The sequence below is a fragment of the Chinchilla lanigera genome, unplaced genomic scaffold (assembly GCF_000276665.1).
Source record: "Chinchilla lanigera isolate Chin_1 unplaced genomic scaffold, ChiLan1.0 scaffold00069, whole genome shotgun sequence".
Classification (NCBI taxonomy): Eukaryota; Metazoa; Chordata; class Mammalia; order Rodentia; family Chinchillidae; genus Chinchilla; species Chinchilla lanigera.
In genome coordinates this window covers 3,487,487-3,504,614 of record NW_004955470.1, presented here as the reverse complement: position 1 = coordinate 3,504,614, position 17,128 = coordinate 3,487,487, and the positions used below count along the sequence as shown (strand labels likewise).

At 41.1% G+C, this 17,128-nt stretch overlaps 1 protein-coding gene across 1 annotated transcript in view; it reads right to left on the bottom strand.

The window, feature by feature from the left end:
* Positions 1–747: 747 nt before the first annotated feature.
* Znf2 (zinc finger protein 2) overlaps positions 748–17,128 on the bottom strand; it is a 38,328-nt gene continuing 21,947 nt past the window's right edge. Inside the window, exons 1-5 of the mRNA XM_005400642.2 lie at positions 14,309–14,565; positions 13,435–13,523; positions 10,376–10,481; positions 9,810–9,896; positions 748–6,878 (exon numbers count right to left, since the gene is read on the bottom strand). Of these exons, the coding sequence (XP_005400699.1) occupies positions 5,611–6,878; positions 9,810–9,896; positions 10,376–10,481; positions 13,435–13,523; positions 14,309–14,327 (1,569 nt within the window). The 5' untranslated portion in view covers positions 14,328–14,565 and the 3' untranslated portion in view covers positions 748–5,610. Of the gene's footprint in view, positions 6,879–9,809; positions 9,897–10,375; positions 10,482–13,434; positions 13,524–14,308 lie in introns of the transcript that reaches the window.

The following is a 17,128-nucleotide window of genomic DNA, read 5'->3' as shown; positions in this document are numbered from 1 at the left end:
CCTGCAGTGGTTTCCAACCTCCTTCCAAGTGTTGCATGGTGAGAAGAAAGAGCAAGAGACAAAATAGCAGTGTACTAGGGATCTGGGATGGCCAGTTGTTTGCAAGGAATAAAAGGCCATGAGGCAGCCAGAACCTCAGTATTTATTCATTACATCTGTGTCAAGGACAATGTGTGAAGGGTAGTGGGTGTTTCTGGGGACAGTAATGGCGACTATGGTGAGCTAGTAAGAACAAGGCATTCTTGCCGGGATGAGACGGGGGCAATAAAGACAGTGCAGTTTCCCTAGGTGCCTTATTCTCCTCAACAGGTCTTATCTTGCCCTGTGAGTACCACAACAGTTACTGGCCCTAGGGCTTTCAACTATGGCCAGAAAAAAGTAGGGAGTTTCCAAGGTCAAATCTTGCTCAAAGGGCAGGACAAGGACAGCCCTGGATGTCCTCCAGACTCAATTTATAATTTGTAGCCCCCCATAGAACCTAACAAAAACTTTCCAGAAAAAAAATAGAAAAACTTGATTAGCCTCTAAAATGAAACATATTCTACAAATACAACAATCCCAGTTTAGGAAGTGAATGCAACTAAACATTCAAGGAATTTAAACTCTTCCAAAGATGTGAAGTCACTACATTGGGTAAATTCCAGGAATGCATGGATTCTTTCATATTAAAAAACGTCAGTGTTACTTACCACATTAATAAGAAAACCATGGTTACTATAAAAGATACACACTTTACTATCATTTAAGAAAGCTTATTAAAAACATAAAAAGATTTATTCCCTTATGCTCACAGTCACTTTTATTGAGCTACACTGTCATAAAGCACACATGGTAGACATCAGTCATATAAATGACTAAACAATACTTAAAAGTTGTAGAGCACTTAACAGTTTATAAATCACATTTGCATCCATTTTCTACCTAATTCTAATCACTATCTCAAATAGGTATCACATTTTGGAAACATATATGAGGAAACAGGTTTGAAAGAGTGAAAGTACTTGTCTCAAATCTCACTTATTTTCCTTTTTTAATTTTGTTGGTTCTCTATGATATCACACTATATATCAAATTAAAATAGCCACATATAGATAATAAGTGTAAAGAATTCTAAAATTCCCAGGGGTTTTCAACGTTCTTGGAACATAGATACAAATAAAAACATTATGGTTTACATTCTTAGTCATATCTATCTTTCCTTCTAAAGTCTGTAGTCCACAATTAAACAATGGTGTTTCCCCAGTTTAAACAGTATGGCTCCCACCATGCTAGATGAAGCAAGCTATTGCTTCTCTCTATCAAGAGGCAGCTTGTCTTTGGCGAACCAGTATCCAGTCCCCTCAGTACTCACTTCTGGGTGGCTACAAGTAACCTCTGTTTGGCACACACCTTTGGGCTGTACTCAGCACAACTTGATCAGTCATTAGCGTCAAATACAAGGATGCCAAGGGAAAGATGGAGTAGTACCTTCTCCTAATCCTCTAGGTACAGCTAAAACTCCTTGAAGTTATATATAAAACAAACATGAGGAGGTCCTAAAAGGTGAAGATAATTCACTGGTTAGGCACCTAGGAACCTAAGAAATGTCACAGGGGTGAATTTCTTCGAACTTCTTTTTGCCTCCCTGCCCCAGGCTGCTTTCTGGAGCAACTGGCAATCCAGAAATGCAAACATACATTGATGTTTAAAAGGCAAAAGAAAAGCCTACTCTTTCTACAAAAAAAAAAATCTGTAGCCTATTCCCACCAAAAAGACTTGAATGTGGAGCCTCCACTTCCTCCCTCACCAGGATGGAATGGGCTCAATGCCCCCTCAGCCAGGCTGGCATAAGAGAAGGCCTGGGGACAGACAGGTGGTCACATCCCATGCCTTCCTCCTTCTCACCTAGCAGTGTCAATGGACACCACATTGGGAGGGTGGGGGACTGGGCTTCCAACTCTGCCCACAGAGACTTCTCTCCCTATCACTACAGCTGTCAGTGGAGGCTCCACGGACAGTGAGGATTTATACCAATGCCCATAGTGTGATCACCCCAACCCCACTCCATGGTGTTGGCAGAACAGTCACAAGACATTCATGTTTCTTTCAGCCAGGGTAGGGTCAGTGGAAGCCTACTGGGGAGCTATCAATCCCACCCCTACCCAGCAGTACTGAGAACCCCTCCCCTAGTGTCAACAGAGGCCCATGATGGAACTGGACTTTTAATATCAACTTAGGTAATGAGATAGCACCTCCCCTTCTCCATTAGCAGTACGGAAGAGGCCTATCACAATAGAAGACTTATTAGGATACTGAGCCTCACAATACTACAAATGTCTATAGACTTCAATATAAAATCCCTAGTCATACAAAGAACCAAGAAAATCTCAAATTGAATGAAGATAACCCACAGATGCCAGCAGAGATGACACAGATGTTAGGATTTTACGCCACAAATTTTAAAAAAATAAAGTCTCAGAAAAAAATCATTGAAAAATACAAAAACTGAAATGAAATTCAGTGACTGACTTAACAGCACAAGAGAAAGCACAGAAGGATGAACCTCTGTGAAACTGAAAACAGAATAGAAAGTATCCAATGTGAACAACAGATAATAGTATTATGGACTGAACTGTGTCCCCCTAAAAGTCATTATGTCAATGCTCCAACCTCCAATGTGACAATATTTGGAGATGGGCTATCAAGAGGTAATTAAGGTTAGAAGCAGTTGTAAATTTGGGGTCTTAATCCAACAGGACTGGTGGCTTTGTAAGAGCAAGGCAGCTTCCTCTCCACTCACATAACTAAGGCTATGTGAGAACACAGTAAAAGGTAAACATCCACAAGTAAGGAAGAGAGCCTGCACCAGGAACTGCACCCTGCTGGTCTTGACTTTGGATTGGTAGCCTCTAAAACTGTGAGAAATAAATTTCTGTTGTTTGAGCCACCTAGTGTATGGTACTATGTTATGACAACCTGAGCAGACTAAGATTTTGGTCCTGGAAAGTGGGATGCTGCTGTAAAAAATACCTACAAATGTGCAGGCAGCCTTGGAACTGGGTCCTGGGTAGAGGTTACAGAACTGTGAGGTGGATGCTAGACATACATTTAAAGGCTTTCTGGTGTGACTTAGATGGTAGTGAAGAACATGTCATTGGCACTCGAGAGGAAAGAGGATTCTTATGAAGTTACAAGTAACTTGTCTGATCTGTATTCTAGTATTCTGTAAAAGGCAAAACTTGAATAAATTAAGTATTTAACAGGAAATTTCTAATGATAGTACTGAAGGTGTAGCTTGGGTCTTCTCTGCTTATAGTGAGATTTAACGGTAAGATGAGTGATGAATGGAATGCTAAGCAAGGAAGCAGAACTTAAAAGGTTTGGAAAGTTCTATTCATATGGCAAAAAGAGAAAGGAGGAAAGTACTAAGGGTTTGGCTGAACAATCATTTAATCAGAGATCACAGGTGTGGCTTACGGGCTTACCCAGCCACTTCACCTTTATTTCAATAGGCCAGACAACCTTCAGCTGGAACCTTAGAGGCTAGACCACCCTGTAGAGCACTGGGGGTGGGGACACCTAGCAGAGCCACAGAGTCTGAGGCAGGACTGCCAACTTAGTGGGGCCACAGACAGTGCATCAAACCAAAGGGAATTATTTTAAAATAAGATCAATAAAATTTTCCTGGCTAGGCTTTTGGCTTGTTTGGTGCCATCACCTATTCTCTTTTCAATTTCTCTCCTTTGGTATGGGCATGTCTAATCTATGCCAGGCCCACCACTGATTTTGGAAATTCATACATTGGTTTCACAGGTTCACAGCTGGAGAGGAATTGTGCCTCAGGATGAATCTTACCGTCTCTCACACATTTGGGTGACATTTAGATGAAACTTTGGATGGTTGATGTTGGAATGAGTTAAGATTCTGGAGGGTAGGATGGAATGGATAAATGTATTTTTCATGAATGGGCCTGAATCTGGGCAGAGGTAAAATTCTATGGACTGAACTGTATCTCCCTAAAATTTATATGTTGAAGGTCTAATCCCCAGTTTAGCTGTACTTGGAGACAGCGCCTTTAGGAGGTAACTAAGGTACATGAGGTCATAAAGATAAGGTCCAAACCCAATAGGACTAGTGGTCACATAAGAAAGGGGCAATAACTCTTTCTCTTCCCCTGTGTATGCACTAGGGAAAATCCATGTGAAGAGAGAGTAAAAATGTACCATTATACACAGCCATCTTAAGCTTGCAAAAAAACCCTAACTAGAAATTGAGTCAGAGGGCACCCTGATTTTAAACTCCCCAACCTCTAGAACTATTAGAAATACATTTCTAGGGCCACTCAATCTATGGGATTTTGTTGTAGCAGGTCAAGCAAATGAAGACAAAAATACAATGAAAAAAATGAATGAAGGCTCTGAAACTTGTGAGACTGCAATCAAGGGTTGAACAGTTCTATCACCAGAGTCCAGGGGAAAAAAAGGGGTGGAGAAAATGGGCTGAAATGTATTTTGAAGAAATGGTCTAAAAATTGAAATTTGGCAAAACATGTGAGTATACAGGTCGAAGCTCAACAAATTCCAATGAGAAATACAAGAAAAGGAAATACACTTAAAAAAAAAAAAAAACAAACCCAAAACACCAACACACATCACAGTGAAACTTCAAAAAATTAAAAACACTACACTCAGTATTATTTCCAGTGATAATTTTTGAAGTTTCAGTCAAAAATATATATACATAAAAATGTTATCTGCCTCTATCCATACGTAAATGGTGAGAGGCAAGAATTTCAGTCTTTTCAAGTTTCTCACAATCTAATATATAATGTCAGTGTAAGGGTATAATTAAATTTTACTATGTTATAAAAAATCTAAGGTATAATCTACATAGAACTGAGGTAAATCTTTATAAATAAATATTCTCAGTATATTTAGATAGCTTAAAACAGACTGAACACCTCAAACATGTCTATTTTCCCTTTCTAGGTTGTTAGCTTCCTGGTAAAACTGGGGAGAAACCCCAGTTTTTCCCTCACAGAAACTGCAACTGAGCAACTAACAAGTCTTAATTTCTTCCTGGTTGTGAATACTCAGTTGAGTAATTATCTCAAATAGCACTTCTGGAATTCTCTCCCCAATTCTCTTAGTCTATCTTTTCCATCTATCTTTTTTGTGTCCTATACTTATGGGTGAAGGACAACTTTTATTTCTCCACTATTCCTGAACCTGGATAAACTCATTAGGAATTCTCAATCTCTTATTTTTATGTCTTCAATTTCCCTAGAAGGATCTCTTGCTTTGTTATAAGCTTATGCCTTCAGCATCGTAAGACTACCAAGTCCAGCCAATAAGTTCTCTTTCCAATATGGCACATTCTATTTCTCTCTCAGGGATTTGGTTACTTACATACACATTATGGTATTAGAAATAAATTTCCTCTTTCCACAAGGAAATTTACATTGCCCTCCATTAGGACACTTTTAAAAATGTAAAACATTTCTTTCACAATCTAAGTAAGCCTCACATCAACAATGACTGTTGAATAACTTTTTCTGACAGTCTTACATTTCTTTGTAGCCCTCATAACATGTATAGTAAATGCTCTATGATAACACTGTGAATGTGCCATTTATCCAGTATGAATTCTCTTATGTTGGCCAAAGGCTGAAAGCTCACTAAAGGCTTGGCTATATTCATTGGTTTTCCCTCCAGTGTGAGTTTTCTGATGTTGAGAAAGGGATGAACTCTGGCTGAAGGCTTTCCCACATTCCTTACATGTATAGGGTTTCTCACCAGTGTGAGTTTTCTGATGTTTTGTAAGAGATGAACTCTGGCTGAAAGCTTTCCCACAGTCCTTACACTTGTAAGGTTTCTCTCCAGTGTGTGTTCTCTGATGACGGATAAGGGCTGAACGGTCACTGAAAGCCTTGGCACAATCATTGCATTTATAGGGTTTCTCCCCAGTGTGAGTTCTCTGGTGCTGAGTCAGAGCTGAACAGTAGCCAAAGGCTTTCCCACATTCATTACATTCGTAAGGCCTCTCCCCAGTATGAGTTCTCTGGTGCTGAATAAGGCCTGAACGGTCACTAAAGGCTTTGCCACATTCGTTACACTTGTAAGGTTTCTCTCCAGTGTGAATGACCTGATGCTGGGTAAGGAATGTGCTTTGGCTGAAGGCTTTCCCACACTCATTACACTCATAAGGTTTCTCTCCAGTATGAATCCGTTGATGTTGTGTGAGGTATGAACTCTGATTGAAGGCCTTCCCACATTCATTGCATTCATAAGGCTTCTCTCCAGTATGAATTATATGATGCCGAATAAGGGCTGAGCGGTGACTGAAGGCTTTCCCACATTCATGACATTCATAGGGTTTCTCTCCTGTGTGAATTCTCTGGTGTAGAGTAAGGTGTATGCTCTGGCTGAAGGCTTTCCCACATTCATTACATTCATAGGGTTTTTCTCCAGTGTGAATTCTCTGGTGCAAGACAAAAGCTGAGTAGTAACTGAAGGCCTTCTCACATTCATTGCACTTCCAAGGTTTCTTTCCTGCACAAATTCTCTCATGTCTAATTATTTCTGAATTTTGGTTTAAGTTCTTTTTAAATGAATCACAATTATGAAGTCTCTCTCTCTGTTGTTGAACAAGTAATGACCGTCGATTAAAATTTCTTCTAAGTTCATCACATTGGTAACTTTTCTCCCCAGAAAATTTCTTGTGAGTGACAACTTCTTGTATTAGATGTTTTTCATGATTTTTTAACTGATTCTCTAAAGAGTCCTCACATTCACTGGAACCTTCTTTTGGAAATCGTTCTATTAACACCCCAGGGGCTGATTCTTCAGAAAAATCCTTCTCTGGAGTTAGTGCTCTGCTTTCTGGTACTGTCTCCCACTCTGAAAGAAGGAAAATTATACAGGTGTTATTTTCTATGCTGAGAGAAAACTAACTACTGTCATTAAAAAAAAAAAAAAAAAAAAAAACTATAGGAAAAAAGTGCTTACAGGAAACACAAGAATTTTAAAGCTCTGAAGAATGGCCTTGTAATCTTATGAGACATAAGAAAAGAAATGTGACTAGACAAAGAAGTATAGCTGCATAAAGGGAGATGGTGAGTAGGCACTCCATGTTCTTCTAGGCAGCAGGTAGGAAAGAGAGAGGCATAATAGAGCAAGACTCAGCAGGGGTGGTTTAGGGAAATGGCCAGGAAAACACATTCTGGAAGAGGCAGGGCTGGGATCAGAAATAGACAGTCTGGGAATTACCCACTGTGCCAAACTCAACAGAACCTCTCACAGCAGGCCTCACGAAAGACTGTCTTTAGCTCCTCTCCTTGTCATTATTCTTTTCCTATTTATTATGTCCTAATTACTAAGAGACCATTTTTTAAAAACCACCTTTCTAGCTGGGCATGGTGGCACACACCTGTAATCCTAGCACTCTGGAAGCCTGAGGCAGAAGAATTTTGTGTTCAAGCCCAACCTGGGTAACCTAACAACTTAGTGAGACAATCAATCAATCAATCAATCAATCAATCCATCAAAACAGGACAAGAATGTAGCCTAGAATGAGGCACCCCCCCAGTACCACCATAAAAAAGGTATCTTACACAAAAATCTGTTGTCAGTCTCAAAATGAGACATAAATTCTAGAGGTCTGCATTCAATGTGGCCTAGATCTACAAATTCCACATATCATAAAGGTTAGTAATTAGGAAGAAATTGATCACTGATTGCTTACCATAACCCCATACCCAGCAAACTGGAAAGAATAAAGTAGAACCAATTAAACTGGAGCAGCAGCAGAAGAAAGTGAAAAGAGCAGTGTGCTAGGAGAAGAAGGTCAAGCTCCATGTCCTCAGACTCTCCCCAAACTGTTATGATACCTATGTATCTTCAGACTTTGGCTTCCTGGTAAAGAGTTTAGGGGGAAAACTTTCACAGCAAGAACCAGCTGCATAAATTCAGGCTCAGATGGTGCTATGGTTTGGATACAATTTGAATGTGTCTCCCACAGGCCCATGTGTTGCAAGCCTGGTGACCTAATGTGGCAGTATTGAGGCAGTGGATTCTTTAAAGGGTGGGGTCTAGCAGAAGGTAATACAGGGCATAGAGGTGCCACCCTTGCAAGGGATCCACACAATGAGCATGGTGCATTCTCTATATGACCATTTCCTACTCAGTTTCTCTGCCATACTGTGATGAGCCAAGAGGACTCTCACCAGGACTGAGCAGATGCAAGAGCCACCCTTCAGGTTTTCTTTTTTACTTTTTTATTTTATGAAAAAAAATTTAATAACAAAATAATAAGAGAATAACAACAGTTAATATTCTGTGTATTGTTACCTTCAAAGTAGTTACTCAGGATATAAGACATAAACCAGAAAGACTCTTACAAAAAATAAACAAACTGATAATAACACAAAACTTTCTTTTCAATGAAGTAATATAACTAATAGTAAAACTAATTAGCATATACATAAAATATTTTTAAAACAATGGAATATGTAATTTGGGGAAGTATTTGAATTTCTTCCTACATTTTATCTTCTATTTTGCTTTTTATGTGTGTCTGTATATATTCTCATATAACAGAAATCCTGTAATATTTGAATGTATATGTCTGATTTATTTTGCTTAACATCATATTCTTAAATTTCCAGAACTGTGTGCTAAATGAAACTTTTAAAATAAAGTATTGAGTCTCAGATATTGGTTATAGCAACAGAAAAAAGATGTCTAATACAGACATCTAATACAGATGGTCTTTCATATCTGAGCATGTCTCTAAGGGAAATGAATCAGTACAATACAGTGCTATAAACTGCATCACAACTATGTAAAAAAGATTAAAGACAAATTGATATCCAGCTAAGAGGAGTGAAAAATGAAATTTCCAAATATTTGTGGAGAATATATGGGGAGTAGGGATACTACAGAGCTTGACTATCTGATGTTAAAGCTCAAGCTGAAGAATAGAGAAGGTAAAAAGTTCAGGCAGGTAGTCTAAGAAAGGCCTTGAAATTAGGTAGAGAAAAACAGCACTAGAAGAGTAATTTAGCAGTACTATGCTGTTTCTATTATATAAGAATCTGAAAGAAAAAAGTATAGTTTGCTGGGAGTCAATTGCAGTAATCCAGTTGACAGAATAGGGTCAAATCCATGACATCTTCCAAAAAAAGTTACCAATATTTAATTAATAGCATTCTGTTCTAAACAATACTCTTTAATTATGTCATTTGATCCTCAGCACAACTCTGAATTAAGAGTCATCATTATTCCCATTTTATAGCTGGAGAATCTCAGAGAAAGGGAGGATAAGTCACTTATTAAAGATGACAGAGCTAGTGTGTACCTAAGACAGGCTTTCAATCTAGGAAGACTGATTCCAAAGTTTGTATTCTTAACCACATGCTCTGCTATGCTGTCTCTGGCTGGAGAGGGAAAAGCCAGGGATGAATTCATAGTCATTGGTCTGAGACTCAAGAAACAGCATTTATCCTGTGGAGATTAATTAGCATATGTGAAAAAGCCTGGCTTAGAGCCTTATATCTAAGCAAATTCTTAACAACTATTAAGATATTGGTTTCATTTCATCTCATTTGGGAAAAAGAAATGGTTTGAAAGGGCATACAGTTATTTATTCACTAAAAAATAATACTCTAACTTCATGAAGAGATCATCAACCACAGAGCTGGAATGAGCCCAGGAGGGACTGCACTCTGCTTCCTTGGGTTTCCATGGGTCTGTGGAATCTGCAAAGGCTCCTCCACAAGCATAGCCACAACCATTTAGGTTTTATTTTCACTGTCCCCAGTACTCACTCACCTCGACTGGCTGCTTTTGAGGCTTCTCTCTCCAGCTCTTCTCCATGCTCCAAATGAGAGATTACATCAGGCTTGGAAATTGGAAGCCCTGTTCATGAGGAAAACAACAGGAGTCTGGTAAAGAGCTCAGTGCTAGCTCCTTGGTCTTAAGAGAAGACAGTATGAGAGATAGAAGTCAGTTCTGGATTTCTTCCCCAAATGTGCTCAGAAGGTAGGCAGGTTGACATGGGGTTTATCTGAGCTCTAAACAACCAAATTACTTGTTTTTACCTCTCCCTATTGAGAGAACAAGCAACCATTTCTTTAAGAATACTTTTCACTAGAACTTTGTTTTGACATTTTGGTCAAGGAACAGAAAAGGATGCTATGATAAAGGTGTTGGTCTATGGGTCTTTCTAGCTCAAGAAATGCTAAAAAAAAATCCTGAAACAAAAAGTAGGAACTGCCTGTCTCATGCCTTGCAGAAATTAAAAATCTTTGAATCTAAGTACTTCAGGGTGCACAGGAACTGAGGAAGCAAAGGTATCACACTGGGTAAATCCTCAGGGACAGTGGAGCCATCCTTACCCAGCAAGACCAGATTCCTAGGCTTCCCGGGCACGTCTCCCCGAGGAGGGTCCAGCTGTCCCCACTGGGTGAGAGCTGCAGCCATATCTCTGATCATCGAAGGTTTCTGAAACACATAACACATTGATGCTCACCAAAGGGCCTCCTTCTAGAGGCCTCTGGGGAGAAGTAAAACTGATAGCATAGGAGAAGGAAGACAGGAAGGATGGAAGGTGAGACACAATGACTTTGTCAGTCCTTCCCCTGGTCAGATTCTCTGACCTATGTGTTGTCCATGCTCTCACTCTCTATGCATCAGAACTGCATAGTACCTGCCAGCAGGAGGGAAAGGATCTTAAAGTCAAACCTGAAGGTTCCACGTTCTTCACTTATGTATCAGTAAATTAAGATTATACAATTGTAGAAGTCCTTACTGCTTATGCACTGGAAAAAGGAGAAAATATAATTATAAATTAAATATTTTCTTTATAGAATGGTTGTTAAAATATAAGTGAAATATGAAGCATTTTTCTCTCTAGCTTTCCTTTTGGAATAAATCGGTCTAATATATATACAGATTAAAAATGGAGATTTTTGATATGTTTGTCATAGAATATGGATTTAATCAAGCCCAAATTATTATGAAAGTACACAAAATGCTTCTGTCATTTCTCACAATGGTCCTCATGGACCTGACTCCTCATCTGTTCTCTACTTCCTTGTATACTCCTCCTCCTCCATTTCCTGTGCTCAGGCTGGGAGTCTTTTTCAGCTGTTTAAAATGTGTGTCCCATTCCCTTGTGCTGCTTTATAGCTGCTACTTCCTGTGTCTGAATGTTCTTCCCACTGCCCTCACCTCTCAGCTATTTGAATCCTAGGTACACCTCAGACCTCAGCTCAGGTTCATCTCCTTGGGGAAGAATTCCTTGACTCCAACTGCAGCACCCTCTTCCTTCTTTCCCTTTGGGGGAAAAATGGAGGGGATGAGGGACTTCAGGATTAACAACTGTCTGCTCCATTAGACAGTAAGCTCCACAGAACAGAAGCCAGGTCTGTTTGTACTTACTGAAGAACCTGGCACAGGCAAGGACTCCAAGGACTTCACTGAATAGCTCAGTGAGGGAAGAAACAAATTAGTAAGAAATATGTGTGTACTTAAATATATATATATTTTAAAAGTGTATAGGGAAAAAGAGGAGAAACAAACAGAACTGTATCAAACACTGAAAATATTATAGGAGTCTTTACCCTAATCTTGATCTATGTGCTAGGCACAAAGTTTAGTTTGTCTACTAAAGTGTGGGAGGAGGGAGCAAGCAGGGGAAATGTTCCTTTGAATCTATTTACTTCTAGCAAGACAAATGTCTAGTAATTCTTTCTAATCTATTTAAATAATTTCTATACAAGTATAATTTGACTGAAATATAGTAAAACAGTCCCTGGGTTGCTAGCAAATGAGTAAGTCTTACCCCTCTTTGAATTACCACTTTTGCCACTAGCCCCTGAATATACAGTTGTGTCTCACTTAACAATGGATACATGTATGGTCTGAGAAATGTGTCATCAGGCAAGTTTATCCTGGAGCAAACATTGTAGAATGTCCTTAATGCCCATATGACATTACTAAACAATATAATAGTACAGGACAACCCTTGTACATATGGTCCACTGTTGCCTGAAAGGTCTTTACATGCTGTGTGACTATATATAAATAATTAATTATTTACATTCAGTATTCTAATGTATATGATATACTCCTCACACAAAAACTGATAAAGTAATGCACAAAATTAAATAAAGTTAAAAGAACTGCCTACTTTGGAAATCTGCCCTCCAAAATATATTCTCTATCCTCACATTTCAAGTATGAAATCACTATACTTTTTAAGTTTATGGTACCTTAAGGGCATATGCCTCAGGAGGGATCAACACAAGCAATATAATCTGTACAGCTTTTCTCTTCACAGACAGTGCTAACACCAATAAGATTACTTGGAAGTCCCTTCAGGCTTTAGTTCCCTCAGCAATCAAACTCACTTAAGAGCATATGTACTAGGGCTGGAGGGCATGGCCAGGCCAGCTAGACACTGGCCAGCACGACTACTGACTTTCTCTCTACTATTTCCTCTGAAATTGATTGGTTTATAGATCAAAATCAATACTGGCATTTTTCTCCCAGGGTTTTACATGGATCATTAGCACTTGTACACCCTGAGGTCTGACCTGATGCACATGCACTAGTGAGTTAGGACAGCTCCTGTCCCAAAGGGATTGCTTCTCAGCCAGGTCCCAGCCAGGTCCTACCAAGGCACCTTTACTGATATTCTGTCTGCAATCAACCACCACATGTTTCATCTTGCTGAGCCTCTAAAAATCTTCACAAGGCCTATTTGTCTGCAGCATAAGATTCAGTGTAGATTGTTCTACCACCTCCACGTTTTCCTCACTGTACTCTGGCTTGCTTCCACTGGACCCCACCCCTGCCGCCGTGACTCACACCCCTCCATGACCTCCAACTCTCTCATGCCTTCAAGACTCACTCTTCCTTTCTTTTTGTTTTCTTTTTTATTTGCCAAAGATGTCTTCTCTCTTGGAATATTTCTGTATTCTCCTCTTCAACTATATACTCTCTCTAGCTTTCCAAAGGTTTTGTCTCAAATACTCTAGATAATGGAAAACCTCCTTTAGGGTCTCTGATGATTTGTTCATAACCAGTTATTTCTTCATTAAATATATATATATTTCTTTGTATGGTTTAACTATTTTACTTATCCATATCTCACTGCCTCAGGAAACTCCCCAAGACAAGACTAGTGGCTGTTATTACTTTGCATCTCCCCACAAGGCCACAGACAGCACTGAGTGGTCAGTAAGTGTGCAGCAAGCACTCAGAGGGTGGAGAAGAAGCATTGCTGAGAAGGAAAGTTCTGCTCAAGGAGGAGCATTTCCTGTAAAGTTCATCACTCATCATTTACCAGGATGAATTCAATGGCCTAAGAATCAAGGTCTTTCTGAGCAATGGAAGGAAACATACCCATGCTAAAAACTGAAGAAAAAAAAAAGAAGAAATCTAAACTTACCTGGGACCCAGGGGTCAGCAGCCTATCAGTCATGCCATTTTCTTCTGCATTTTCAGCACCAGGAAGGTCTGAGTCCTCAGAAAGTGAACCTATAAGTGGAGACAGGAGCCATGACAATTACTCTGGACTTGCAGTAAACCAGCAGAAACTGCCAGAAACCAGCTACTTCATCTACGAGTCAAGATAGCAGACCAAAGGCCAATCCCAGGAAGTCTTTGACACAAGACAGCTGTGACTCTGGCTGCCTCAAATTCCTTCTGCCCTCCTCTGCCCTTAAACTCCTGAGAATCCGGACACACAAACTAAATGCATACTTCTATCACTTATCTGCTGAATAGCCAAAACAATACTCAAAGTCTCTGTCAATCAATACCTTAAATGATTTGTCTCCGTTGCATTCCACGCTCAAAGAAGTAAAGGGACTAAATGGGAATACTGGCTTCTCCATGCAATGCTAGCTGTCTCAGAAAAGCAATGGAATGGTGGACTCCACAATAGCAGCAAAAAAACCAGGATTGTAAATAAATCCCACACTCTGGCTTTCCCCACCTGCCAAATGTGTCAAATAGTTTCCATTGTACTGCCTCATTGACTTCATACGGGGACAAAAAGGAAGTCATCATCAAAAGGCAAACTGTCAGGTCTATTGATGTTGGGGGGCACGGAGGCATCTGTCACTCTAGACCAGCTGGGAAATGGGGACAGCGGGCTGTCCCTGGAACCGCGGCGTGAGGCCAATAGCAGGAAGCCACTCTCTCCCGGGAGGACGCGATGCTGGTCCCCCCGCTGCGACTGCCTGCCCAGCCTGCGGGCAACTTCTCTCGCCTCCTTCTCTCGCGTGGGCACCGCGGCCCCCTCACTGCTGGGTCCTCACCTCTGCCCCCAGGATCCATCGCGACTCCCTCCTCCGCCCAGGGCCAGGGCCGACCGCTGGGGTCCACCGAGAGGCTGGGAACGCGCGACCCCCGCCGAGGCCCTCCGCCGCTCTACTTTAGGGCACTCAGACTCATAAATCTCCGCACTCAGCCCTCCTCCAGCCCAGGACCGACACGGAGGAACCCACGCTGGGTAACAATGGCAACTAAGAGCTGGTGGGGCCGAGTCACGGATGCCGATCTCGAGGCTGAACTACAATTCCCAGAATCCTCCGCAGGGCGCGTCTGGCTCCTGGGCTCTGCTTCCCAGAGGCCCCCCGCGGCGCGTCCGTGCGTTTCCGTTCGCCTGCAGGAGCGTGTATCTCCTTGTTCTACGCATGGTTCTTTAACGGCAACCTCTTTTCATGCAGAGTCTGGTCTCTGGTCACTTCATAACTGGGACATTCGCTCTCCTCTGCTTTAGCCCCGGAAGGCGGCTCCTTTGGCCACGTAAACTTTCCATCTTAACTACTCTGCTCCAAGGGGAAGTGCTTGGATGCTCCCTCACTGCCATTCGTACTTTTCCGCTAGATCTGCATTAATTGGGTCCGTGTGGCTGGGACAGAGATTGCCTCAGTTTATTTAGAGTAAGCAGGTATGTTTACTCCAGGCTGCCCTTCTGAATCAGGAAAGGTGGAATTTCAGTTACAGAAATTGCCTCAACACAGAAATAGCCAGCTCCCAAGAAAAACCTGTAAGGTGCTGCTGCCTCCCGGGAGACAGGAACCTGAAAAGTTGTTTCCAGCTTCCCGCGATCACAAGGGTTAATGAAACACAGTGTGTGCTTGCTTATCTTCCCGCAAGGAAGTCATCAATTTGTTGTCCAGTTTATATTCTCAAAAAAGAAAATTTGATTGTAAATATGTCACTGAATGGAAGCCACTAGGTCCAATTGCCCTTTCTTCAATAGACTCTACCTTTAGCTGGATCTGAGGCTCCAGGGTGGATTTCATTTTTCATCATTCCTGCCTCTTGCCAAAGGGCTGAAAGCAAAAGTGCTTCTCAGAGGGAAGGGAGAGCTTTCCTTTGGCACCTTACCCCATGCTGGCTTGAGCACAGACAAGAAGTCATCATGGGCCCTGTAAATGAGATTAGCACTTTAGGAACGGCAAATAGGACAGAGGGAACTGAGCCCCTGACAGTTTGATGGAACAGAATTTGAGCCTCAACACAAAAGAGACACAAACTTCCAATTTGTATGAGCCACTATTATTTGGAGTTTCTACTACATAGGAAGTCTCATTAATCTAACTGGTCTTTAGATTAGATCTGTGAAAGGGCCTGGGGTCGAGAAAAGCCAGGCCACCCCAAAAGCATGTCTTCACCCTTCCATTAGCAGGCGGTAAGAGATGAGCAGTTTTCCTTCAGAAGACGTGTTTGAAGGACACTCCCAGCTGATCTTTCCGGGACACCAGGCCATGCCTTTTCTTCCCCTGTTCCTGATCATCTCAATCACAGAAGTCCTTTTCTTTTGTTACTAAACCAAATTTCCAGTTCTCAGTCCTCATCTCACAACCTGTTTCAGCAGATGAGACAATTTGACTACTATTTTGCATGTAGAAACTGGTTTTCCTCCTTGACTAAGACTATTAATGGAGCTGTGGTGCCACATGGAGGCATGAGGATAAGCAGAAGTTAGAAGGTGCTCAGACATACATATTATCTTCCACAAAAGCATGTTAAGACTCTATGGGGATCACTTGTCTTCTGAAGGACTACTATGTTCCAATATTGTTTGGCCTAATGTTGCTGATGCTGGACTATAACTGAACACTTTCTCCTTGACTAAGACTAACACTTGCTGCATTTGTAGCAGTTTTCTTCATTGTGCATTCTCTTTATGTTGAATAAGCTATCCTTTCTGGAGGGAGGCTTTTCTTTATTTAGTGCTCATCTCCACCATGATTTTCTGATGCTGATAAAGGGGTGAGCAATTAGAGAACATATTCCCACACTCATCAAATCCAAAAGGAGTCTTCAGTGTGCACTCTGCTGTAATGAATGGGAGATAAATGATCAAACACAACTTTGCCCCACACCCCTGGCTGGTCTCTGGTGTGGTAAACTTTGGCAAGCAATAGACTTTTCTGGCTAAAGGATTTCCCACATTTTGTAATTTCCTCATTCATAAGGACTTTCCTTAGTATGAATTCTCTGATGTCAAGTAAAAGATAAGTGGACAAAGAAGGGCTTGCCAGATTTGTTACAGTGAAAGGATTTCTCTCCAGTGTGAGTTCACTGATGTTCAGTACGGGTTAGTCATAAAAATTTTTTCCCATATTCCCTGCATACAGAGAGGCTCTCCTCCATGTGTGACATAGATGCTTCCTAAGATGACTCCTGTAACTGAAGACTACAGTTTTGACAGTCTAGGACTTCTCTTCAGTGTGTATCCTTTGGTGGTGGATGGGAGATAAATGGTTATATAAGGTGTTTCTAAATATGCTGTGTTCCTAATTTTTTATGTTACAGTTGGCTTTCTTGGGAGGAGTAGATCCTTCGCTTGAGTCATTCTCCCTGAGTGAAGATTTCTTCAGTTTCCTTCTTTCTGCTCTCAGTTTTTTCGAGGCTATATGTGGAATAGAGAGGACTGTGTGTCCCCAGTTTTTCCATTTTGTGTGCATGTGATTTTACTTTTTTCAGAAACAGCCTACATTTGGATTGTATTCTGGTTGTTGGATTCTAAAGCAAATAGAGGGATGGGGATTTAGCTCAGCGGCAAAGCGCCTGCCTTGCAAGCGCAAGGTCGTGAGTTCGGTTCCCGGTACCGGAGAAAAACC